The 27,248-nt window shown below is 40.2% G+C and overlaps 1 protein-coding gene across 2 annotated transcripts; it reads left to right on the forward strand.

Annotated features, from left to right (window-relative positions):
- The first annotated feature begins 229 nt into the window (after positions 1–229).
- Positions 230–27,248, forward strand: tle5 (TLE family member 5, transcriptional modulator). 2 transcript variants are annotated; one of them, XM_077717270.1, is made up of 7 exons: positions 230–999; positions 11,702–11,790; positions 14,670–14,733; positions 18,410–18,454; positions 22,040–22,102; positions 22,893–22,967; positions 23,980–27,248. In XM_077717270.1, the coding sequence occupies exons 1-7, from the start codon at positions 973–975 to the stop codon at positions 24,202–24,204; spliced, it is 588 nt and encodes a 195-aa protein (XP_077573396.1). In that variant the 5' UTR covers positions 230–972; the 3' UTR covers positions 24,205–27,248. The 2 variants fall into 2 exon arrangements, with proteins under 2 accessions (XP_077573396.1, XP_077573395.1); XM_077717269.1 differs by having other exon boundaries at positions 232–999; positions 23,977–27,248.

The raw sequence follows: 27,248 nt of genomic DNA on the forward strand, positions 1-27,248 counted from the left end.
CACAAGTGGGCTCCTAAATATCATTCCATGGGCTGCAATTTTTCACACTTTAATCCTACATATTTATAATAGAAACATTTAAGAAAACCCACATTTGTGCATATAAGGGTTAAAATATTTTTCTATACGTTGTTTACATTTCCAGCAGGTGGCCCCATCTGCTCAGACATGTGCAAAGAGGTTTGTGTATAGAGCTAAACCACATAGATCTGGTGTTCAGTTCATCCTCTTCCGGGCCCCATCTAGTCGACATATTTCTATGAGGGGCGTGCAGGCTGCCAACCAGGCTGCACAACATAGCAGCCCGTCGCCATCGTCGATACAAGACACGCGCTCAAGACTCCACTTCGCGTCCCCAATCAGAAGAATCAGACTACAAGATCGGGGGAAAAAACCTTTTGTGCAGCCTCCGATAAAGTTTCCGGCTGTTTTTAGTCAGTCGATTCAGTGCTTTTTGACATCTTTTTCCTCTCGCGAGTTGGGACGTAAAAACGGGATTGAACTAACGAGCAGACATTTTGTCCTTTTTTTCCTTCACGTTTTGCACCCTGCAAACTTGTCCGACTTGGTTTCATCGTCAGCTGGTATTTTGTTGTTTATTTATTTATTTTTTTCCTAACAAAGTGACAGAGGGATTGCAAAGCGTCATTCCAAATGTCCTACCGAGCGATGAATAATTTTTGAGTGACAGCTTTTTTTTAGGAGGGGGGGTTAGGCTAGCTTAGCTTTGATGCTTACAGGGTAGCTTTTAGAATGACTTCAAGAGCGATCTAAAGTCAAAAATCGAGATCTTGTACTGGAAGTAAGGGGTGAATTTTGTTTTGTTTTGGGGGGTGGTTTTGTCTCGTTGACTAGCTGCGAGTGAGACGCTGGACAGCTCCACTTGAAAGCATTTTTTTGGGGGGCACAAAGGAAAAATATCAACAAGGCTTTTTCTTCTCGAGGGGGAAAAGACATCTTCAAGGGACTGACATGATGTTTCCACAATCAAGACACTCAGTAAGTCATTTTTATTTAATATCTCTCTTTTAAAATATGTGCGAGATCTGCTAATTTGGCTTTCTCAAAGATGCTCCAAATTGTTTTGAAATAGTCCAAACAAAAACAAATGTAGCCAAATATTTTTTTCCATTAAATTTGGAGGTTGTGTAGATTAAAATGTGTTTTAGTGTCAGTAGTTCATTTTTATTGGACGTATTTTACAATTGGAGACCCGAAATCGTGCGTTGCCATGGTAACAGCGACTGAGCCTTTAGCGTTCAATCTACCGATGGTCGGCCATTTATTTGTAAGTGCGGTCATACTTTGTTGTAGTTGGAAAAAAATGCATATATATGATTTTTTTAATACATTGTATGAAATTGGGTGTTACTTTTTGTCAGGTTACTAATCTGCCATGTTAAAGGTCAAATCTAAATTTGCTTGTCCTTTTGCAGGATGTCTTCACAAGCTTATGTTTAGTTTTGCATCCCTAAAGCAAACTTATTAACAGGTTTTTAAAGATTTACAGATTTTTTTAGTCTTTGTTTTAAGTTCAATTCCCTGTGATTGGCTAAAAAAAAAAGAATGGACAGCAATCATTTGGTAACCAATGTCCTCATGGCTTTTTGTTTACATGTTACAACCGGTGTATTCTCTGATTCCTCATTGGTTGCTTTGACATTGATAGGTGTCCAACTCATCTGAGTGTATCACAGTTGAAATGGATTGGACATCTAACAGTGTAAATGGCAGCCAACCAGATGAGAAGGGCCCATTTTCAAACTAATTCTAATAAAAGAGATTGGCAGTCTCCCACCATTTGTTCATTTTTCTCATCTCATCTAATTTTCTGAACCGCTTTATCCTCACTACGGTCGCAGGGGGTGCTGGAGCCTATCCCAGCTGATTTTGGGCCAGAGGTGGGGGGACACACTGAATTGGTGGCCAGCCAATCGCAGGCCACACTGAGACAAACAAGCATTCACACTCATATTCACACCTAAGGGTAATTTAGAGTGTCCAATGAGTCTACCATGCATGTCTTTGGAATGTGGGAGGAAACCGGAGTGCCCAGAGAAAAACCACCGCAGGGGAGGACAAGCAAACTCCACAGAGGAGGACCGACCTGGATTTGAACCCAAGTCCCCCACTGTGAGGCCGACGCGCTAATAACTCATCCAGCGACCCGCCCTTCTCATTTCATTTGTATAGTATTTAATTTTTAAAGATTGTTCCTTTATGCCTACTTATCTGTGCACTATAAGGTGAAGCTTTCAATGTCATTTTACTTGTAAAATAACAACAAAGACATTCAACTAATGCAACAAAATGCTTACAAATGTTTTCCATATTTGGAGGTGTAATGCAAAGTTTCTCATTTTATTGGTTAAACAGTCTTTACATTGAATGAAAATAGGTATTTGCTATAAATGTAAAATAGCAGCGACTTGATAGTGGAATTTTTTTGAGTCGGTTGAAAAATGAGAGCTAGGAATGAAGTCTATTCTAATCTGTCATTGGTCCTCAAAAGACCTGTTGGTGCGTGTGCCACCTCTCTTGTCACACAGGCTTGTAGATGAGCTGCATGCGTGACATTCATATAGATAAGCGTGTCAAGATAAGTCAGTCTTTAGCGTACAGGCATGCTTAGGCATCATGAGGTCACCTTTTTATGAAAATCTGGCATTTTGAATGACATTTACAAGGGAAGAAATGCCACCAAAGTCATATGGAGGTTAAGTTGCATGAGATGGGAGTTTTGCTACTCTTGACTTTGAATTAATTACAGTGTCTCGGCAAATTCTTTAATATTTCTCCATTTAATATTTCAAACAGACATTCTTTTTATCCTTGTAGGGAAAATATTTCACGAGTTGGGGTATTTCAATTTCGTAAGTGTATTGGAAAAGATGGTGTGTCATCATGAATGGTCACACACACAACATTACAACCCCTCCCTCCTTCCACCCGATGAATTTAGTTGAATAATCCGCTCTACTCGCAGGTTACAGACACAGTTCATTGGATTAATAGCAGTGGTGATGGAAAAAGCCTCTTTTGAAGACTGACCCACTTGATAGCATTTGGCATATTGTTGGCTTTTTTTCTCTCTCTTGATTAATCCTAATGCAGCTTCAACAAAGCTGCTTGTGGCATGCCTGTGGAGTACTGGGGAAAAAAAGTGCCAAAGTTGAAGTACTATAGCGAAGCGGAATGTACTCATGCTATGGGTTGAATAAATAGAAAAAATGGCAGCCCATGAATTAATAGGGGCTTGTTTGCTAAGTTTTTTTAAACTGTCATTTTGTTAAACATGTCGTAATACCAAAATTCTTAACTATACAATGCATTAGCATTTTTTTTTGCTGAGGATGATATTTGCATATTTCAAAGTCTGCCATAATTTGATTCAGTGACCTTTCCTCGATTTATTCCAATATTATGCACGCGTTTAACAAAATCAGGAGCATTGCACTAATGCAATTAACTATTTTCTAGACAATTTTAATGCTAAAACGTTTGATATATATCTAAAATATGATTGATTTTTGCCTTTCCCTCAATTTTAATTTAATATTCCTCTGCCAGTGGTTATATCGATCCAGATTGATATATCCTTACATCGTTATTCTACAATATATGACACAAAAAGTCAAAATGTCGCATTTAAAATAGACACATACACAGGAGAGTTAGGGGGTATTATAAAGACCACTTCAATTAACACTGCATCCTTGAGCATTACGTGAAACTTCCGGCTGTGTTGGAGGGGGGGGTCTTAATTCCGGTGGTCTCCTGTCTCGCCCATTAGACAACCCCCACCCACCTCGCTTTTATGTGTGCGTACCCCTCATGGTGTGTGTTTGCAGCTTGTAGGAATAAACTCGTTGATAATTCTTGCAAGGATACACACACACATTCTTAGCAGCCTCAAGGGTCTTATCTTCTTTTTGTATATGTGTGTGTGTGTGTGTGTGTGTGTGTCCGAGTAGGGGATGAGGGGTAAATTGAATGGGGAGGGGGGTTGACACACGCTAGCCAGCAGATGTCTAGGTCATTAAGGTTAGGCCATCTGATTAGCATGACAAGCGTGCACCTCCCCATCCAACAGGGGGGCTTGCTTTTGACTAGCCAAGTTGACGACACGGGTCACAGGTGATGTTGATCTTTGTCAAGGATGGCTTGAATGAGAGGGGCGTCACCGCCTTGGACTCAATTAGAGCAACAAAATACACACCAAGACTTGTACTCCTTTTGTGCAGATGGGATTGCAATGGCATCATATTGGATGTGCTAAAACATGATGATTTATGCACCAAAAAATGGCATGAAATGCGCCTAATTGCGTTTTTTTTCTTCGGTTTTATTGAAAATTATGGGATGATATTTATGACGATATGCAAACAAAAATAATGAAGTATTGTATGTGGTCTTTTCTTTGAATTAACTGCATATTTTTGCATGCAATGTTTAAGCAGCAATGTAAAAATAGCACAAATCCAATGCAATGGATGCTAAATAGTGTTTAACTTCAGCGACTAGTTTAGGGTTTATAGGCTCCAGCACCCTGAAAAGGCTAGGTGCTGTTAAATATGAATATAAAACCTAATATATAATTTTTAAATTTCACACTATGTGGAAAAAGCCTCTAGAGAAAAAAACCTATTTCTATACAAGTACTAGTCTGAAAGTATATGCATCTTTTGTATGATTTCCCTATTTTCTCCAAAGGGACTCATAAAAAAAAGCAGCTAACTTTGCCATTTTCTGGAAATATGAATGTGCTGCTTACATCTGCATTTTGATGTGGAGGAGGAAGACGGTAGAAAGCAACTGGCAGCCTTTATATCTGCAGAATAGCCTTTTGTTGTTAAAGTGACAAAGTGTTCCGACGTTAAACGATTCATCACTTTGCGTCTGCATTTCAGTGCTCATTTAGTGTGGGTTTTTTTCTTTAGTATTTTTTTGCTTGTACCTGCTGCATCAGTATGCAACCGCTGATTCCCCGTGGGGAGTGTGGCAGTGGGGGGAGGTAAATTGGTGGAGGTGCTGAGTTGAGCCAAACCTTCACCGGTGCAGAACAGCGCACTGGGCAGGAACAAAGCTCTCCACAGGGGTTGCTTGATTGGCCCAGCTGGCCTGAACCCCACCAGAGCCAACCCCCCCTTTAGACCTCTGCCTCAACACAAAACAAGGGCGCACCGCATGGCAGCAGACAAGAGAATTAGCTGCTCTGTTTGTCCGACTAAGTGCGCTAAGGCCGAGACTGGAACAATGTGTTGCTTCATCCCCGTGAAGCCATTCAGACTCCGCCAGGATTCGCGCAGCAAGTCGACGACATCCTCGCTTGTTTGTTTGTCTACTTCCCGTGTCCTGGTAATTCAGAATACGGGAAGATGAGGCAGCCACATGCGATTGGATAATGATGTCTTTAGTGAAGCAGATAGTGTGATGATCCAAAGTTATTTTTACACGCTCTAAGTTACTAACAAATGATCACACGGTGGCTTGTGTTTCATCTAACATTTGTCAAAATGGGTACTGCGCTTGGGTGATTATGGGGTAGGACAAATTTAAAATGACTTAATTAAGACTTAAAACTCTTTCAGTTCATTCACATTTATGACAATCTTAGATGAGTTTATTTTATAAGGATTTGAGCAATTAGGAAAAGAGTAAACAAACATGCATGATTCAGAGACTGAAGTGATCAAAGTCCTTATTTTTATCTTATTCAAATGAGACACTATTTTGGTGGTCTGAACAAAACAAGTCGCAGCTGAAACCTGTGACTGGACGTTTGGTCGCCGGACGTTTTGGTCGCCGGACGTTTGGCCGCCGGTCAAATGTATTTATATATATGATAATTTAGAGAGCTGGCTTCAACAGTAAACAGTCTCTGTCACCATTTGACCAGCGGCCAAAAGACCGGCGACCAAAAGGGACCAAAAGACCGGTGACCAAACGTCCGCGCACCCTGAAACCCCATCACTGTGGTGCTCGTAATAGTTTAGTAATTAGAATATATATTCGTCACTCCGCTTAGAATTTATATACGTTAACCAAAAATATTCTGTCTGTTTTTGTATAGCCATTTTTTTTAAAAAAAGAAAGAGATGGCCTTCATAAACACTATATAGTAAGGAAAATCTATCCATCTGTCTTTCTCCAGTATCTATTTGTTGTCATCACGTTGGTCACTTTGCTGCAAAGTTTGAGTCTAATCTTTCGTGCCTCTTGCCAGTCCTCCCCTGCGGGTTGTTGTGAGTAATAACCTTGCTTTTACAAGCAGACATCAATCATCCGCACAACCATACGGGGTGTAATCTTAACCCCTACCCCCCCACCCCTCCACACGTCTGGCTTTAATCTCAGACATGCTCTCCAAACTCTCGACCCGGTCCTGCCTCACCATTTTCCCTCCTCACTCTTGACAAATTGCCCATTTCCTTCGCCTCTGCAATTGCTGCACTTTTTTTTTCTTCCACCATGTACGTACGTGCACGTGTATGTGTGCAACCGCATGCGCGTGTGGTTTGTGCTATTAAATGCCTCCCCACAGCCACCTTGTTACATCTGTGTGTGTGTGTGTTTCTTTGGCGCATCCGTGTCTCCGGGGCAGCATGCCATGAGTGTCATGTTTGTGTGTGTGTTTTACTGCACGCTTGGCTGGCCTTGCACGCGGGGTCAAGATAGTTGCGCCGAGTGGGGAGGCGAGCCGAGCCGTGCCAAGTCTGTGTTTGCAAGGGCACCTCACTCCAAGTGATAAAAGTAGAATAATCCTCTTTAAAGCATCTTAACGAGGTCAACTCTGCCGGGCTGTGAGGGGAGGTGTGTGTGAGGAGGGGGGGTGGGGGGCCTTCGGGGGGCAGGGGAAATTGGGCTAAGCCTCGGCTTGGTCCGTGAGAGATAATAATCAAAATCAAATTCCTGGCCCAAACAGGATTAGGCTCTCTGCGCTCCAAAGCCCCTGTCCAGAACGGCTGAAGACACAAACAATCCTTTACCTCAGCTTTAACACACACACACACATTTACACACACATTTTACACAAACACACACATACTTGAAGCAGCTGAGTTTTACCCCGGGTTCTTGGAAGCAGCAGTTGATGTTTAGCATGAGGCTATACTTAGATGGGTGTACACTAGAGGTCCAAGTGCCTAATTTTTTATTCAGTATGATTTTTTTCAGCTGACAATTTAGAACCACAGGCATGGAGGATTACAACTATTACATCTTAATAATGGACTATTGATGAAGTTTAATCTAATCTAATTCTACCACTTTGATTAACCCGTTGGCTGTCTTTGACGGCAATGACATCTGATCCATTTGAGCTAAATCAGTTCAATCCAGTTCAAATGGATTGAATATCTATTGTTGTCAAAATACTACACCATGACATTCCTCCCAGCAAGAGCTGGATCATGAAATGAATGTTTATGGGGGAAATAAATCTACTTAGGGAAAAAAGTACTCTTTTACCATACATCTTCACATATTGCGAGTAGGTCAGGGCTCTGCAGTAAATGTGAATCTTCTGTCATAATTGCAGTAAACCTACACCACATCCTGGCTATAAAATTGACCAATGAAAAAGCTTTTTAGTCCAAAGAAAAGTGCATGTAAGGGAACTCTTGTTAATGAAAATTATGCTTTCTCACTAAATCCAAAGGTGGCATGATCTGGTCTCATATTCTGCTAAATTTCCATTTCCACGTTTAACCCTGAAAAGTTTAATCAATTCCATCTATAGCCTTGTTCTTGTCGGAATGCGTACTGCTGATGGCAGGAACTTTCTTGCTCCTTTTCATCACTCAGATTGGACATTGCAGTCTTATCTCACCTTGGATATGGAAGAAAGTGCGCTGTTCAAGCTTGTCTATTCCAAGGCTGAGATCAAAGATCGATAAAATTATTTAGAATAATCTCACGGATCAGCCATTTCATGTTTAATCATCTGTTTGAGGGTTAAAACAGATTTTGAACAGTCCCTCCAAAAGACCTGATTGTTGATGTTTTAGTTTCATGCTAATGTACAATTAATTGTAGAATACATGGTTAGGAAATAAAATCAAAGCCAAGTTTTAAAAGAGAGTTGCCCTATTTTAGATCAGCTTGCCCAGCCATATACTCTTGTATAATTCTACTCCAGTTTTGGTGTTATGTACTTCTATTTTCTTGACCTATTACTATACTCTGGTATCAATGTGTTTTTTATACTTTCACGCCTGAACCATTAAACGAATGCAGAAAATGGAAGCAGTTGTGTACCGTCCTTGACCGGATCGTTGCTATCCCCTGCAAGAAAATAGCCTTGTAGCTCACAAACAAAACACAGCCAATTATTAGTCACTCTGTGTAGATCTTCTGCAGTCCTTTTAAAGAGGTGGGAGTGAGATAACATCTAGTCATTAGCCAGTGCTTACAATTCCTGCCACCCGCCCCCAACACAGGCACACAAACACAACACCGAGTGAGATGTAAACAGCAAGGCAATGCTCCAGGAAATACGATCCCAACACTCGCGCTACGCTTAGGTAGGATTTATTTAGAGAAGGATGTTTTTCCAATCCATCCTACTGGTACCCTGTTTGTGTATCTGCCCTAATCTCCCTCCATTCTCTTTTGTTAACTATTCAGTTGGGTAACGACAACATTTTTAAGTCGATTTCAACACAGATAAGAGTGGGTGAAGAATCGAGCATTGGGGTTTTTTTTGTGTGTGTGTCTGTGCCTTTGCGTGGGGTTCAGGTGGAACAGGAAGGGAAGGCGGGGCAGTAATTTCCTGAAAACGACGAATCCCATTTATTCACCGAAGACTGTCTCAATTGCCTTGCCGGTGCACAAAGCTTTTTAATGCTTTAATTACGTCTCAAAGGAGCGGGGCAGAATCGAATTAGAGGTTGTCCTACATTTAAAGTGCTGCCTGAGCGTGCATGTGTGTTGTGTGTGTGTGCTATGCAAATTGGGCATGTGAGGAAGAGGCTGTGTGGGCTGCATGACTCACGGCAGTGAATATTTGTTCCCCATATACACAAACTCATAATACACACGACACAACGTGTATTCTCTACGCATACACGTGCACCACTGGATGTTGGCATTCAAAATACTTACTATCCAAGCCAGCCACAGTCTTTCTTTATTTCACAATTTTTCTTTTTGGCTACTACTGCATGTAGCCACCTTTTTGGTCACAGCAGATGGCACACCGCTGTATTTCGACAGTATTTCATTCACATTATGTTGTCCATCTGCCATTCCGGCTCCTGTCGAGCATCTTGTTTTGGCCAGAGGCACAGTGTTACATAGACAGCTTCCAGGGATTTCTGTGACCACGTAATGGTGGAGTCAATTGCATGTAGAGAACAATTCATTCATTTTAATCTCTCCCAACCTTATTTGCAACCTAGACTCATGTCTGCAAGTCAACTGTAGATGACTAAAAATGGCAGTTTTTTTTTCATTTCAATTTTGAGCCCATTCGCAAATCATGTATTTGACCGAAACCAGCGTGGGTTTTCTTTGGGTATTCCATTTTTCTCCCACATTCCAAAAACATGCATGGTAGGCTGATTGGTCACTATAAATTGCCCATAGGTCTGAATCTGAGCGTGACTGGTTGTTTGTCTCTTTGTGCCCTGTGATTGGCTCAAAACCAATTCAGGGTGTGCTCCGCCTCTTGCCTGAAGGCAGCTGGGATTGGCTCCAGCACCCCCTTGCAATCCTCGTGAGGACAAAGCACTTCAGAAAATCAATATTTTTACCCCAAAGTTTTCATTCCACCTGGTTTAGGCTCACATTGCTATGCTGGAATGCTCAGCTTGGCACAAAGTTGTCTGCCAAACTGAACTTACCAGGAAAATAGAGCACCACATCCATTCGGCGTAGCTCCCAAAATTTGCGTGCAAAGCTCTTCCTGGGGCTGTTGACCGCAGACACACATACACACAGGCAAAGTTGGTGTTTAAAATGGTTGTACACACTGCCTTACTTGGTGGAAACAAGATCTGGGGCAGCAACTCCAGCCTTGAGGCCAACCTGTATGGAAACACTCTCACACAAATACACACACCCGGTATGCAAAAGCCAAGCAGTGCAGGGAGCAGTTATCGCAGCGTGATGTGTGAGGCTGCCTGCAGCTAAGTGCCTTGTGTTGACACATGCTCAGCGTGGCACAGCACCAAATAGCCGCGGCGCTGTTTGATGAGTTTGTTCCTCGCCAGTACAGTCCGGAGAGATAATGGAAAAGCTTATTTGGCTTTACAGACCAGCGTCTCCAAGCAACTGCTTGATTTTTTTTTTCTTCTTGTGTGTGCGTGTGGACTTTTGTTTCTGCGTCTAATGGCAACTCCTTCTTTGATTGTGAATTGCCAGTTGTAAAGGATAAATAGATAGGCCTTGTATTGGTCTTTATCTTATAGTCGTTTAAATTTAATTCAGGTAGTAAACGATGCATTTGTGTTTGCAGGTGTCATCTAAAGTTATTTTTGTGTCCTTTTTTTCAGAGTGACATTCAATCATTTGCGAAATTAGCAGGGTGTATTTTTGCAACTTGTAGTCATTGTACCACATGTTCTCTGGCTACGCTTATGTGAATGCTAAGAGGGCAAAGGGCAAGTCAGTCCTTTTAGTAGGTAAATGTCACCTCCCACATGAGCCATTACGCCGACTACTGAGGAATAATGAGATCTTTCCCTCAGTTGGGTTTACACAAACACTGTGCACAATTGGCTGCCATGAAAATGTGGACAGATTTACAATGACAGCTAATGACATCAGTCACGCATGGCAAAAGAGTTATTGTTTTTTGGTAACTAGTATATAGATAGGGCTTTGACAAATTACCCAGATTTGACAATGACCCCCTAACACTGTGTTTATGTATACACACCCACTCCACATTAGTCAATGCAATTTTACCTAACATATTTCTTACTAGAGATTGTTTCTAATAGTTTATTTTTTGTGGATTTTGGTGGTAACTGGTGACAGTCTCGTGGATAAACACATGACTTGCAAGTTGCCTTGCATTAGAGAGCTATTCAACATTGTCCAATTGAAAAACTCATTGGCTACGGTGATAGACGTACAATCTATTTTAGATTGGCAATCCCCCTGTAATTATTTGATAGTTCCTCATGAATGTAGTACTCGTTTGTTTTTCTTTATTGTGAAATATATTTGTTGGTGGGCTACCATCCATTCTAACTAGACGTGGTAGATAAGTATTATTAGATAACTTCAAATATCTTCTCTTGGTGAATGTAGTGTTGTGGAACAATAGTTCAGTTTTACAGAGTGTTTTGCACCTTTTTAGGGTATGTTTGAAAAAATGGTTTTGGAATGATTAAACTTAACTCAATCTTCATTTTACAATAGGTTGGCATTTCTTTAATGAGCAATACAGTAGTATAACCTTCCTGATTTATTTTTTTATTATCCTGTGCTGCTTTACTTTCATAATAAGTCCCTGACTAATGTTTTGTCCATTTATCATTATAAGGTATCAGAATATATTGCAATTATGTTCTTAAAATATGTAATTGGATGTGATCCATGTTGGGCAAGTGGCCTCTTTTGGCAATCACTGGACTGAAACCATAGAAAAAGTACTCTATCTCTGGCTTGCATTTTTAATGACTTTTTTTTTTCTTCCTCTCGGCCCATCACTCTCGCCCGCTTTTTCACACTGCTCTCCCTCCCTCGGCAGGCTTCATCGCAGCAGCTGAAATTCACAACGTCCGACTCCTGTGACAGAATCAAGGACGAGTTCCAGTTCCTTCAAGCACAATATCACAGGTGAGAGTTAAAAACAGCTACGAATGACACGACCTAGATTTTTGGTAATAGACTTGTTGCACGTGATCTCCTGGGCTGTCAAATTACTGCGCCCTTTACTTCCCTTCCAGTTTTGAAAAATTGCCTTTTCTTAATGGCTTTTTAAAAGGGTTTGCTGACATTAATCATCAGAAATGTACATCATCTTCGTAACGCACCTATGAGATGCAATGTTCCCTCTAATTTTTCGTTGGTCTGGGCAGAAAGACAACCTCCCTGAGCGCACTGAGTACCAGTGTCAATCTTCCCTCTAATTTTTCATGTAAAACCTGCTGTAAAACACAAAAAGCATAAGAGTGGACAGAGCTACTGCCACTGGCTGCAGCATACACGGCGCCGTCATGGGGAAAGAGGTTAAAAAAAAGTTTGGATTTTATTTACTGCGCGCTATATGATTGCTGCTGCGCAGAGAAGACGAGAGTAGTACGCAATTGCGCACATGTGCAGCTTAGAGGGAACATTGATGACAAGACCTTTTAAGATGTATGCGTTTGCATCTTCTCCTTATTATTTGCTCTTCAATTGTATCACCCCTCCTATCATAACATGCCACAAATACTATTTGTAGATGTGACAAAGTGAATTCCTCCCCTGTAGATTCATTGTTAGAAGTCATGCTACCTTTACTTCACTAAACTTCCCATTAAGGTGAAAGAAGCCCCCTCCCCCAGAGTGAACGTTAACTGATGTGTTTGATGAAAGTTCTGAAAGGTGAGACATCACAAGGTTTTCTCTCTTTGTGCTGGTTGAATTCCTTCCTGGTTTGTTCCTGTCTACTTTAGCGTCTACTGTAGCAATGACAGATGAAAGCTAGGTGTATTTCGAGCACGATGTTGATCTTTTTGTTTTATTTGCCGAGCATTGCGATTGGTCTTTTTGTGTGTGTGTGTTTCCCTCCCTGCAGTGCAGCAGCGCTTAACCTCTGTTAGAAAGGAAAATGGCAGTTGAAAGAAAGCTTTTTTGTGCCTGTTGATTCGGCGCTGGGACTTAAATTGGGGGAGTCACAGCAGAAGCTTTGTAGTGATCTGGCTTTATGTGGCGGAGGTCTTTAAAAGGCAAATGTACAACAGGCATTCCCCGGGGTATAATAGCAGCCATTCTTTCTGTCGCCGTTTTTTTTCCCTCCTCCTCCTTCTAATTCCTCTTTGCCTCAGTCCCATGCATAAATAGATCAGGGAATACATCCATCAAAGTAAAGATGACAGGACGAGCGATTTAGAGACGGAAGAATCGGCTATAAAATTCTTTCAAAGTGTCTTTGGAGAGCAATGGCGCATGCCCTGCGGCTGATGAGCGCCAGTCGCAAGAGGTGTACAGCCAATCCCAGGTAGAATTTCTACGGAAGGGTGGGGAGGTTTGTTGTCATGACAACACGTCACACAACCCACAAATGCAAACATTTCACACCATTGTAAAGCACATATGTGCTACTTCAGGCTGAAGCCTGTCCTCTACTGACTAACTCTAAACTTACCGGTAATACCAATAACCCAGGGGTGGGCAAACTTTTGGGCCCACGGGCCACATTGACTTTAAAAATTTGACAGATGGGCTGGGTCAGCACAAGATAAGATACATATAGAAAAAGTGCATCCGTTAACAGTACATATGAAACATAAACAGAAAAAAGGAATAAAGTAATAACATACTTATCAGGTAAATATCAGGTATCAAGTAAAAAGTATAAAGTACAAAGTCAAATAAAAAGGAATGTATTAAGAAATATTAAAATGTAATTTAAAAAAGATAGAGAGGCTGTAAAACACAAAAACAAGAGTGGACAGAGCTACTGGCTTTCACGTGACGGCGCCATCTTGGGAAAAAAAAATTTGGACAACGTCGGCGGGCCGGATTAAAAAGCCGTATGTGGCCCGTGGGCCGCAATTTGCCCATATCTGCAATAACCCCTAACCATAATTCTGAAATAAATTAATCAGCCCTGAAACAAAACCAACAACAAAAATAAAACATATTCTTGCTATATAGTGACCTAGTTTCAAGATGACTGCTTTTGAATGATAACAGAATAAGACTCCATAGTTAGTGTTCACAAGAACAACAACAACGTTAATGGTGACTTAACAAGCCTTTAGCCTGTAATAATAAAAAAAGAATAGGATGGCTTAAGGGCAGACGGTATTATAAACATAGAAAGAAGAGGAAAAAAAAGTGAAGTGGGGCTAACTTTACAGCTGGTGTGGTTATTCTGAAAAGAAATTCTGTACATGGGTGTCATGAGACAGCATTAGCCACGTGTGACATGGTGACACAGCGTGCGTTAACTGCCACACAGCTTTCATTCTCGCAGACAGCATCAATGTACGCAGAGCATCGAGAAGGTTGTATATCTATCCGCCATGTGCCTGTGCATATCTTTACGCCATCCCAGCCTTATCTGTCCTCGCAAGGGATCACGCCTTGTCAAACTGGCGTGTCGGCACCGGCTCCTTCAATCAAACGCACGAGGGGTGATTTTTTTTCCTCCTTCCACCTCCCCCCTCTCTCTTCTCCTGTCGTGTTCATTTTACCATCTGGCTGACTTGTTGACATGTCCTCTTTTTTTTTTTTGTCCCTTCGCCTGGCGTGTCATCAGCGCTGACGTGATTACGGCTAATGGCCTGGGCTATATTTAGATTTTCCTGCTTTCTGGTTTAGAAAGTGAGCTTTTTTAGCACGGTTGTTTTCCCACTGGATGCTAAGCTGCCTATAAGCGGTAAGGTCAAGAGGAGGACAGTAATGATGGTTAAGATGGCCAACAAGGGAGGACGTTTTATTGAAGATGAAGGTGATGATGGGGTGAAGTGACCACTGCTGAGTTTGCTTGTCGTTTTTCTCCGCAGCCTGAAGCTTGAGTGTGACAAGCTGGCCAGTGAGAAGTCGGAGATGCAGCGTCATTACATCATGGTGAGCAAAGACAATCTTTATTTATTTTGCTTCAGAGGCACAGCATTTTATCAAGATGGCCTCATTGCAAGTTTCTCTTGTTTCAGGTTTTTTTGTGCTATGTGTGTCAACAAAAAATCGGGATGAAATCATCTTCTATTTTACAGCATACAATTGGAAATTGAAAATCAGGAAAAAAAGCCTTTATCCAATGTTTCACAATGAGTTTAACAAAAGTCAGGAAATAAAATAGGAGGGTTATTGAATTTCCCCACATCCAATGTGCCGGGAACTGGAAATTGCTCTGCTTCTGCTCTGTGCTATTCTGTGGGTGCAGTAAGTCATTTCCGGAATTAGAAGAATAAACAAGGGCTAAAACATAAACGTGCCAATAACCAGAGATGTTGGCAAATTAACATTTACTATTTGAGTTTTTTTTTTTTGGTTTTGCAGTAAGAAAACAACCATTACTGGTTGAATTACTATGATGTTGATCCTAATAATAAGCTTCCATATACTATCTCAGAAATACTACGTCTGATGATTTTTCTAAAAAAAAAATCCCTTCAATGTAACATATCAACATTTGTTACTAAAACCATGAATATGAAAGTGAGAATTGTGAATCAGGGAGCGGCTTATAAGAAAGAAATTGTAAAATTTAACAATTTTAATCAATTTTAAGGGTGCGGTTTATACGTAGGGGGCGCCTGATATGTGAGAATATACTGTACTTTAAAAAAAAACACCTTTTTATCATTGGCATTGGATTGACAAAAAAACATGAAGCTGTGACAATGAATTAATTTGTACAGAAGTAACAAACAATATATCATTGCCTGTCCATCAATATGCAACATCCATCCACTACTAACTATTGAACTGGTCAAATTATGTTGTAACTGATTCTGCAAGACTTTGACAATGTACAACCCACTAAAAAGTCTGCAGTGTTTATCCAGTTCCAGCATGTGTTTTGCCAGTCTAATAATCAGTTGAGCCAAGAAGCTAATCGCCAAATCTCCAACTCCCCCCCTCCAAAATGAGACCTCAGTTGAAATGGAGCACACGATAATCCTTTAAATGCTCACAGCCCTTTGTCTCCTTCGTGTTCCCTAAACAACCCCCACTGCTTTTTTTGTTTCCCCCCACATACATGTACATGCACAAATACTACACACACTCCATCCACCTCAGGGGCTAATCTCATTGTTGCTTGCAATGTAACCCTGTGATGGTTTGCCTCTAATTGATCCTCTGACTGTCTTTAATCTCATCTAATCTGTGCCGCCACACAGCTCCCTCACCATGACACACACACAAACACAAACACATTTAGAGGCCTCCCTTCTGTCTGCACGCAGTCAACTGTACGCACACATCTGCAGTCAGACGCAAAATTTTGTGAACACGTGTTATTTAGTAAAAGGTCGCTTTTTCCAAAATGTTTTGCCCCAGAGCTAATGTGACATGTTAATATCGCATGTCTGCCCAAATTTAATATGATCCATTGTGCAGGTTGCACTGTGGGATTTTAGTGTCACTATCATAGATTTTTACTCACTTATTAAGTGATAGAATTTTTTTAGAGTATTCAAAATAAATATCAATACTCACTCAGATCCAAAAATGTTTAAATTGCAAATAAAGGGAAAAATGTAGAAAAAGAGCTAAAAAAACGATAACATAATCGAATTCAATGCTTTTTATTGTCATTATACAAGCATAATGAGATTTTAATATATTTTAGTGAAAAAAAATGGGAGGACAAGAGGCAGAGGGTATATGACTCAATGGAAAAGAAGTATGTAGACGAATACTCATTGTGTTTATCATGCGATGTGTTGAAATACGAAATTAAAAGTTAAAAATATTGTTTCTCAAGAAATTGCCTTTGGCAAATAGTTGAATTCCAAACAAGTGTCAGTTAAAAGTACAGGGACCCTCATTCTACTTACTCATCATGTTTTTTCGATTCATTTTCGGAGAACTCATTTGTTTATTGTGTGGGATTAAGACAACGCCAGACTAAAAATCGATCAAAACTAGAAAGAATATAGTGTCAGTCGGCAAGATGCTTCATCACCATTGCTTCCATTGGAGGCAAAATGTCTCCCATAATTTACATTCCAACAGGTAAGTGAATTCAATAATAGACGTGTTGGAAATTACCGACATAGTTAACATGCCCATTAAGGTTACTGGCTAAGTAATTGACTTTTCCCTTTGCACGGAATAACAGCACAGATGTGCTCGCTTGAAAGTATTGAATGCTTTCCCACTGCCAGTCATTATGTTTTGCTAAATTACGCTGACAAACCGACCAATCATTTTATACAGCCCTGTGGGAAAATGACTTCCACAAACCTTACAGTTACTTGGTGAAGCTCAGGTGGAATACTTGAAAATCCTTACGTTCTTTTATTTCTTTGCCACCCATCAGCTAATTCTAAATGAAGATTTTTTTTCTCTACATTGGATTCAACAGACATACAAACAACCTAATGCTTAAAGCTTCCTTTTCAATCACTTGTGCTATTTATCCTTGGCAAGCTTGGCCTTGTATCCACTCTCTTTCTGCCACACACACACACACACACACACACACACAAACACAAAACCTTCGCTAATAGCATATCAGGTTGCCCTCTCTCCCCCACCCCCGGTCACAAGCGCCTCCATTTCCCAGGCGCTGTAATTACTTTAGGGAGCTTCCTCATGGGTTAGTGTGCTACACTGAAAAGCCCAGGAAAAAAAGTGTGGGTGTGTGTGTATGTGTGTGTGTGTGTGTTTGTTTTCCAGTCACAGAGCCTGTCTCTCCTACAGACTGAGTGGGTGATTAACTGGGTTTACGTTAGAGGGGTGGCCCTCTCATTAACACTCAACACACACGCACAAACAATCACAATGTGAGTGCATTGTCTATTTTCACTGCTTTTTTTTTGCTCACTTCCTGTTTGTATCTGCATATTTTGCCAAATTGGTTCCAGAATTTCCGTTTTTTAAATGAAACTGGTGTCTGTTTTTGAATACTGGCTCGAGTTGGAACACTTTAAATTTGTGCTACCTTATTTTCATCTCAGAAAAATTCCTCAAACGATGAGTGATTTTTTTGCAATCATGCTGTCAAAGGTTTTTGGATTGCCTTGTTTTGCAAGTAATGTTTTAAATTGCTACTTCTGGATGGTGAGAGCGAACTTCACAAAAAGCTTCAGTGTGTCAGATGAATTATAAGAGGCCAAGTTTTGGCTTTAAAGTTTACTTTTACTATAAAGAAATTAAAAAAAAATGTCCTTCTAAAACCTCAGTTCTTTCTCGGGCAGAATTCCAATCATATTAGCCTCCTTCCAAATCTATTTTGACCCGATTCGAGAAGCAGCTCCAGGTTAAGTTACCATAGTTACAAAAGACATGCCATTATGAGAAAGAAATTAAGAGATATAAAGCCACTGGGCTCAGAGAAGCGGGACTAACTTTCTTGCTTGACATGGTTGGTTTTTCTGTCTGTCAACTCTGCAGGTTTAGCAGAATTTTATTTCCATTTTAATGGGTAACAGTAACTAGGTCTAAAAGTTTGGAATACCGAGCGTGCTCATGGAATGATTTCAATGTATAAGCCAATGTAATGAAGTATGACAAAGCCTGTGATGCCTTGCTAATCGGAATGTGTGTCTGTCTCTTCCAATTTCCCCAACAGTACTATGAGATGTCCTACGGGCTCAACATTGAGATGCACAAACAGGTGAGTAATTGCTTCTGTGAACAGTCTATTATTTGTTAGCCGAGTAGTTAGTGGATGTCACTTAGCTTGACCTAACCCTCAAAATATCCTTTATAACCTTCTTATTTCCATTATAACCTACTTCATTTCTCCCTAACCATCAAAAATAACCATGTTCTTTTTAAATAAAGACCATTATCCAACCTATTCATTGGGGCATTTCTAATAGTTCCAAAGGAATGCGTTTTTTTTGTTTTTTTTTTCACTGAAGAACTTCATTGAAAGAATGTGTTGACTTTTTTGCATGTTTAGGTTTACAAGTTGTAGAATAAAGCGCTGGTAGTATAAAGTTTCAGAATGCTGCCTTTCATGCAAAATGCACGGGTTTGTTTGCCAACCAGTGCCCCAGCACAAAAGCCAGATAATAAAACGGTTGTGGTTTGTGGTAGCAAAAGACATCTAGTTCAGTTATGAGAGTTATTCATTGTGGTGACTTGACAACCTCAAGTCAAAACAACATTTGGTTCCAGACAAATATTAGGGGTAATGGGAAAGGGGTTTAGAAATAAATAAATAAAGAGACTGCTTAGAAAAATAATGCCACAATAAACATTCCTGAAGATCTCCAAAAGGACCAACTAAAGTAGTTTGGAAAAATAAGATTCGGAATACTTTCAACATAAATTGCTGTGAAAACCTGCTAAAATTGCATTCACGTTTATAGAAAATACTGTAAAAAATATTGATGCTTTAACACAAAGAGAGAGGAAATCCTCTTTTTTATAGGCAATGGAGGGATGGTTGTTTAGCCTAGAAGACCTAGTGCTCATACATCAGCTTTGACTGAAGCTAGGGGAGTAATTTATGCTTTGGCTGCAGGATGGAGAAGAGCGATCATGGGCCTCATCCACTCCCTCAAAACACGTACACGCTCATACTTGCGCTATCGTGATTGACGGTTCACATTGGCAGGCATATTAGAAGAAGCATGTAGGCTTTGACTAATAGACATGAGCAAAGATCCCCGTGATTTGAACTCCCGAACATGTTTTCCACCCAGATCTTCTGTCCATGACTTTAAGACACATACAATGGACTAGTTATCTTTATCTGCCAGAAATTAAACCTTCAGGGAGGTGTGTGCCACTGCATATGTGAATTTACTTGCTGTCTGCTCATGGGGGTTCTTTTGTTCTCTTTTTTGGGGAGGGGGTGGGTTATGTTGTGTGGGTGTGGGTAAGTACATTGGAGGTATTGGTGTGTCAGTGTGTGTGTGAGCGGATGTAGAGAGGCACTGTTTCCATTAAAGTCTTGAAATGGAAGAGATGTGTGGAAATGAGCGTTCATGTCGAGGGACATTGTGCACTGCCACTTCTGCCCCCCACATCCCCACCACCACCACTGACTCGATTACGCGAGTGTCGTCGGTTTTCTTCTGCGCTCGTTTCCTTCTCATCGTCCTCCATTCAGTGAAGGCTTTCTATATCTGCACTCTCTTGTCTTCCTACATACTTCTTTTCTCTCTCTGTTTGCCGCCATAAGGCTGAGTTGGAGGTTAATCTGAAGTACTTTACTTTTTCTCAATTAGGGATAGAATCGGAAAGAAATCGGATTCAAGCCATGAAATGAAAAGCAAATCTTTCAGTGCCAATGCAATTGGGTAATTAGAATAAACGCTGTTGGATAAGAAACAATCGCAATAGGGAAAAAAAAACAATCCAAGGACAGCATGATGGACAAATGGGAAGCAAAACTGTATCTTTGTTTGAATAATTTAGACTACTACTGGATGGTGTTGTTCTGACTTAACGTTGATGTGATTGGCTGTGTAGTGTCAGCAAAATGCCTTTTAAAAACTATTTAACGCATCGTAACAAAATCATATTCAAACCAGATTCAGGTACGGAAAAGGCTTGCAAACCCAAACATTGACTTAACGGTAATACAATTGGCTGTGGAGAGTAAACAAAATGCCTTTTAAAAACGATTTAACACATAGTACCAAAATGATATTCAAACCAGATTCAGGTACGGAAAAGGCCTGCCAACCCGAACAAGTTTCACCTTTCAAATTAAACTGAACGGAATTCAGTTCTCCACTATGGTGAAAATATTTGTGCGCCACCATCAGTCAGTCGTCAGTGTCTGTTAAAGTTGACATGAAAATACTTGTATGCGTGTTCTCTTTGATCCCCCTTGTGAACAGCTGCCTTTATAGTCGTACCTTATTTAGATTGGCAAAGGCTTCGCTGAGCGGAACTAACGAACCTCGAAGCGGCGCGTCCGTCCGCTTTATTTTAAATTATTATTTTTTATTTTTTTACCCGACACATTCGATTCCCGCTGTCGATGAGGGGCGATACGACACTTGAAGCCTGCCAGAGAACAACGAGTCGAGAATAGGGGAGGGACGGCGGTACAAAGCTCAGAAAGATGACAGGAAGCACAGATGAAAGCCACGTAAAGGCTTTGGGAAAAAATGGGAAAATTTGTTAGCAGATGGCAAGTCTCGTAGAGGCTTGTCTGTCTGTCTTCGTGCGGGTTTTTTTTTTTTTCGCGGGACCCGAGCAGAGTGCTTGATTGCAGTGGGAAGCCGTGCGCTGCATGCCTTATGATTGCTATTCTCGCCTCATCTCGCCACCGATTACGCTCTAACACCATTAGCGTTCATTTGCATATCTCGCCCGGATTGGGTGATTAGCAGCCAAATGTGATAATAGACCCACGTGTAAGGACGATAGCGGAGATTGGCTATGGCTTGCGTGGGTGTGTGCGGGGTGCTGAAAGAGAGAGAGACTTTGCAAAGGTCATACCTGCTGTTGCTCATGCGAATTAACGTGTGCTTGGAATTACAAAATGGCTGTTTTCATGTATTAAAGGTTAAATTCTGGGCTGCTTTACTTATATTCTGCATTTTCCTTCTTGCTTACAACACCTCTGAGACCATATTTTGGCTTACAATGTATTTTAAGGAACATTTTTGAAGGGTGGCTTCACGCGTTTTGGGTTTCTATCTTGGTTTATATCCCTTATCTCGTTTATGTCAGATTATCTCTGTGCTTGCCAGGGTATTTTGACATGATGTTTAATGAGGATTTGAAATACTCTGTGGGTAAGATTGGGATAGTGATAGTTTTTTTTTGATCTTTGCAATGGTTGGATTTGGATGGTAGTGTATTAGATATAAATATTGTTTTAAGAGGTGCTCTGACAGGTGTTGACTTGAATGTACGATATTTCTGTCCGCAAATGATCTAAATCCCATTTTGGATCAGGATTTGGAGTCCAGTTAGTCCAACTGGGACTATCAAGCCAACTGGAATGAGAGCAAAAACAGAAGGAAACAGTAACTGGCTAGAACACTCTGTTCCAAGTAACATGTAAACAATGCATGTTTGTGATTCCCCAATGCCGCCTGTTTTTTAAAAAAAAAACAAAAAAATGTTGCCACAGCTGTCATTTTTTTCTTCTCACCATCACCAGAGCTCATTTTGTTGTGCTCGACAATACAAAAAAAATCATTTTTTCTTTTCAATTTATTTTTTTCTATATTATTGTTATCTGTGTTTGTCTTTCAACAATGAATTCTCCCCCTTTTCTTCACAGGCCGAGATCGTCAAGAGATTAAACGGGATCTGTGCACAAGTCCTCCCATACCTGTCTCAGGAGGTATGCATGCTTGCACACATTCACCAAAAAGATGACCTTCAGATCCCCTTTAACTCAGGGGTAGGGAACCTATGGCTCGGGAGCCATATGTGGCTCTTTTGATGGGTATATATGGCTCTCCGCTAACCTGTGTGGTAAAATATGGGAACAGCTGGTGAGAGACCTAAGTCCTGTGTGACAATGTGGCGCCGAAACTATCTCTCGCGCCTTTTAAAATCATAAATTTTTCTTCATTAGACTCTTCTGTATGCATTCTCTCATTGATACTCATTGATTAGCAACAGTGAAATAATGTTCCACAAAGAATTCAGACTTTTTTTTACTTTCCAAGTGGTGAAATGAATAATAAATGCTCACATTTTCATGTATTTTTACTTTTAAATTCTGAGTATGGCTCTCAAGGAATAATGTTTTTAAAATATGAATTGTTTATGGTTCTCTTTGTCAAAAAGGTTCCCGACCCCTGCCTTAACTCATTACCCACCATTAACAGCAAATTTCAAATACTATATCCGTCAGTCATACAATGGCGTATATATGAAAACATTCAGATCAGCCATATTCCTACCTAACAGCCTACTGGGGTGGAGTTGGGGGTTGGTCATCAGCCATTACCTCACACCATCTATCTATTCCCCTGATGTCACACCAGGCTTTGACAGCATGTGCACGAATAGCCAAAAGGTGTCGGGGGTCCGTGTCAGGATGATGGATATTGATCTAACCCCGTCTTCTCTCTTTTTTTTCCTCATTGTGCCCCTCTCTTTCCCGATTCCCCCCACGTGTGCAGCACCAGCAGCAGGTCTTGGCAGCCATCGAGAGGGCCAAACAGGTCACTCCCCCAGAGATGAACTCCATCATAAGGGTACGATGTTACGGCCCCCCGCTGGGCTTGGCGATTGCCTGATAATTGCTGTGATAGTGCATGACAGTTAGCATTTATGTTCTTTTCATCCTTGGCAAATATTTAACATTGAAGTACTGCCTTGAAAAATGAAAATGGATTTTGTGTCTATTGACCAAATGTGTTCCATTTTAAACCTTTTATAGGCAACCTATTTAAATGATTGCAAACTTTTCTTCACCTTCCTATTCTCTGATAAATTATTATTTATTAACTGTATTTCATAATATTATTGGAAATCTTCAGGTAATTTAATTTTTCCCCCCCGAAAAATTGGTCTGTTTAATTTCCTTATTATTAAGACCATTTTAAATTGGAAAAAAATTAAGGTATTTTCACAATATAATTCAACACTTAAATTTTATGCTATTTATACCTTATTTTTGGCAACATAAGGTTCTGTCATTTTCTCTTTTTTAAACTGAAATTATCATTATTTTCCAACCGTTTTTCAAGGTTTTTAAACATAAAATCTATACCTCTTTTCCAATAAATCTAGCTTTATTTATGCAATATTCAATGGGGAAAATGACTCTATTATTGGGATCCCAGCATGTTTCAATCTGTTGAGATGTCAAATATGCGGATGTAGCCATTAATCTTCTTGGGTTTTTGTTATCTGCTGCGCTTTGATGCATTATTTACAAATGCAACGTGCGTGAGGATCAGTTTGCAATTTTTTTCAGTCATGATGTTAAGGCTCATGCATTCATGAAAAATGCCTCTTTTGTCAACATTTCTATATTCTCACAAGGTTTTTGCTTCTAAATAACAATCAATAGCAGCCAATAAGTTGAAATGGTGAGCAAGAAACCAAAAAAAACCCCCAAAAGATTGGATTCCAGGTCTTGATTGCCCAGTGTGTCATCCTTATGGACTTTAAATCACGATCCATTAGCGCCACCGAGAGCGCAAAATCCCGTTGGAGGGCGCCTTGAATTCAAGTGACGTATTCTTGTGTTGTGTGTAGCAGCAGCTCCAGGCCCACCAGCTGTCTCAGCTCCAGGGCTTGGCGTTGCCAATGACCCCCCTGCCGCTGGGCCTGAGCCAACCCAGCCTGCCCGCCGTCACCACCTCCTCTGGCCTCTTCTCTCTCTCTTCCCTGCTGGCTTCTCAGGCGCAGCTGGCCAAGGAGGAGAAAGCCTCGCGCGACGCCGCCGAGAGCCACCGCGAAGAGGACGGCGATAAGTCAGACTAATTGTCGACACCCCCCCTTTCAACCGATTGATTCTCTTTCTCTCTTGAGGTTTCAACACAGAGTCTCCTGACGCCCCCCCAATCTGGGCCAACTGGCCTCTCAGTTTTTCACCAAACTCCTTCCACTTTCAATCTATTTTTTCTCTTTTTTTTTAATTGAATGTTTCAATGATACTTCATGCTATTGATTCTTCTTTCCTGCTGCTTTTCCGCCTTTTTCGCTCGCGTACGTTACATAAATGATACTGCATTCAAGACTGCTGGGAAGTAGGAAAGGGCACCTTTTGCACTCAAAATAAATACGCAAGGGTAAGGCATGACAATCGGTGAATCCATTCTTGAACTCATCATGACTTGAAGCCAGTCAAAATGGCGAGCGCTATGACTGCCATGCCTAAATACTGCACGTGAGCTTTATTAATAGTAAAATTCAGGTGACATGAGCGCATTTTTACCCAAATAGTGTACAACACACTCATCTTTACATCAGTCTTTTTTCTTTTGGCAGATTAAGATATTGTATTATCATTTTAATACTACTACATATTTCATTATTATTAGACTGTATTGTATTTATTTAGAGTTTGGAAGGTATAAGTATTTTTTCATGGATTTTATTCCGAATTCAGCGCTTGGGAAAGTAATGAAATGTCCTTTAAACAAGATTCTGAACCCGTTGATTCAACCTGCTTAACTTTGGGTGAATCCCTATTATCTGTATTATTTTAACGACAATTTACATTAATTTGCGTCACCTTAGGCAGTATATCAGAGGGCTAAATGGCAGAAATTTCTCTCTAGAGTGGAATCCCAGACAATCCTCTATAGGTGTTAATAATGGTTTCCCCAAATGATAAAAACTGATATCTGTTATCATGTCATCAAATTGACATGTATACTCAAATTTCACTAAGTGCATCCATTCCATTTGCAGTATAGAACCTGGCTTTGAACAGTTTTCCAATGCACTTTTAAACAAAGATTAGATACATCCAGTTTTCCCAGTTGTCTTGAACGCAGCACTCATTGTTTGGTACTCTTTAGGTCCACGGATTGGATGTCTGTCACCATCATTGGGGCCAATGAGCACAGTAAACTTTTGTGCAAACTTTTCTTTTTTTAATTCTTAGTATTATTATTCATTTTTTCAATAAGCTTGCATGTGTTTTCTCACCATTTGAATTCCATTGCCAACCAAAACAAACGCATGTCATCAGTCCTGGATTTGAAATGAGTTGTCAGTATACTAAGTCTCAGTTTAAAAAAAAACACTACTGTTCACATTGACGCATGTTTAAGAGTGAAAAGTGATCCTGTGTGAATACAGTTGTGAACCAAAAAAAAAAAAAGCAGCACCTACTGTATAGGGGAATGTATTCCATCTTAGTTTGAAAGGCATAAATAGATGAACAATGTGTCGTCTTTTGCTATTGGAGCATGGTGTCAAAGAGACGAGTTTTCAATGAGAAAGTGTGAAAGAGTGTTTTAGGTCCCATTGCCGAGAATGGAATTGTACTTTCTGAGATTTTCCATTTTAACCTCATAATATCGTGACTCTTTCATGTTTTCATTATATTGCAACTTTTTTAACCTTGACTAGTTGATTGCAGAACTGCTTTATTCTTATTAAGACTTTTTTTCCCTCAAACAATTAATAGTTCTGTAGTATACCAACGTATTCTCTTCAAAATGATCTCATCTAATCTTGAATGAATGTTCTTTTTTCATATATTTATTTTCTACTTCCTGCTTTTTCTTTTCAAATTGATTTTTATTCTTGTAAGTCAGCTTTTTGCCCCATCCCCAAATTCATTTTTCCTCCTAAGACAAAAAATCAAGGACTTTATCGACATTAAAACAGCAACAAATTGCCTTTTATCCTCCGAAAAAATCCCCTATTGCAAACTCCTCCACATTATTTCCCACATTATGTAATTTTCTTCAAAATCTGCCCACTTAAAAAATGACTTTTTGTCTTATCTCTCAAAAAAAGGCACTTTTCATCACCCCCAAATTCTAACTTAATTTGCCATCGCCATCCTCCCTTTTTTAACTTTAATTTCAGCTCAATCCTCATAGGATTGCCTATCTTTCTTCATCATTTTGTTCTTTTTTTAGTGTGTCTTTACTACTCTCGGATGGCGGATAAAAAGCCCCTCATTAAAACGCCGTAGCGTGTATGTTGTGTGAGTGTGTTAGGGCCCAGCTAGCGTATTTCCTGTCCAAACAAAAGGACAACATCCATACATACCCACCCCCCCTTTTCCCCTTGTATGAGCGTGTTTTGTGTATATTGCTTACCAGAATAATCTTTGTGAATGCAGCACCTGACCCCTCCTACCGCTCTCTTTTGCTGTGCTCATTGTAGTAATGCCACACAAACAAATATCCACAGGGGAAAGCTAAATGCTATCACTTTTCTTCAAAAGAACTTCTTTTTGTGATCAATGCACTTAGTTTTCCCTTGTTGGATTTTTAGGATGTTCATTGTATTATAAACGGTGGGAACCTTGACTGCAAAGCTGTCATTTCAAACAATGTCCCCTTATAAGCCGGTCATATATGCTAATAAACATATATTTTTCATACATTTAATCTGGACCTGATAAGAAAAAGGTGACCCCAAGCCTGATGTATTAGTTGGTTTTTTTAGCCCAGCTTCCTCGTCTTTGGTACATAGAAAGCTTTGTGTATATTCTGGATCTTTCTTGCTGTTTCAAGGGGGGCACGTTTGCAGTACCTTTGCTCCTTTTCCTCCCCGTCCCCCCCAACTTTTTAGCTCCTAACGTCAAGCATTGTAAGCTTTGTAAGGTCTCTTTTCTGTTTTTTTTTTTTTCTTCCCTCAAATACTTAATTTGTGTATAATGTAAAACCTTGAAAGTGAAAATGTTTCGTGTCCTACATCATACCTACGTACATTTAAGATACAAAAAAAGAGAAAAAAAATATCAAAAGTACAGCATACATTTATGTCAAATAATATGAAATGTTGTGCAGTAAGGAAGGACTTCTGGTGCCTTACAAATAAAGTCAATCAAATCGTAA

The sequence above is a fragment of the Stigmatopora nigra genome, chromosome 5 (genome assembly GCF_051989575.1).
Source record: "Stigmatopora nigra isolate UIUO_SnigA chromosome 5, RoL_Snig_1.1, whole genome shotgun sequence".
Classification (NCBI taxonomy): Eukaryota; Metazoa; Chordata; class Actinopteri; order Syngnathiformes; family Syngnathidae; genus Stigmatopora; species Stigmatopora nigra.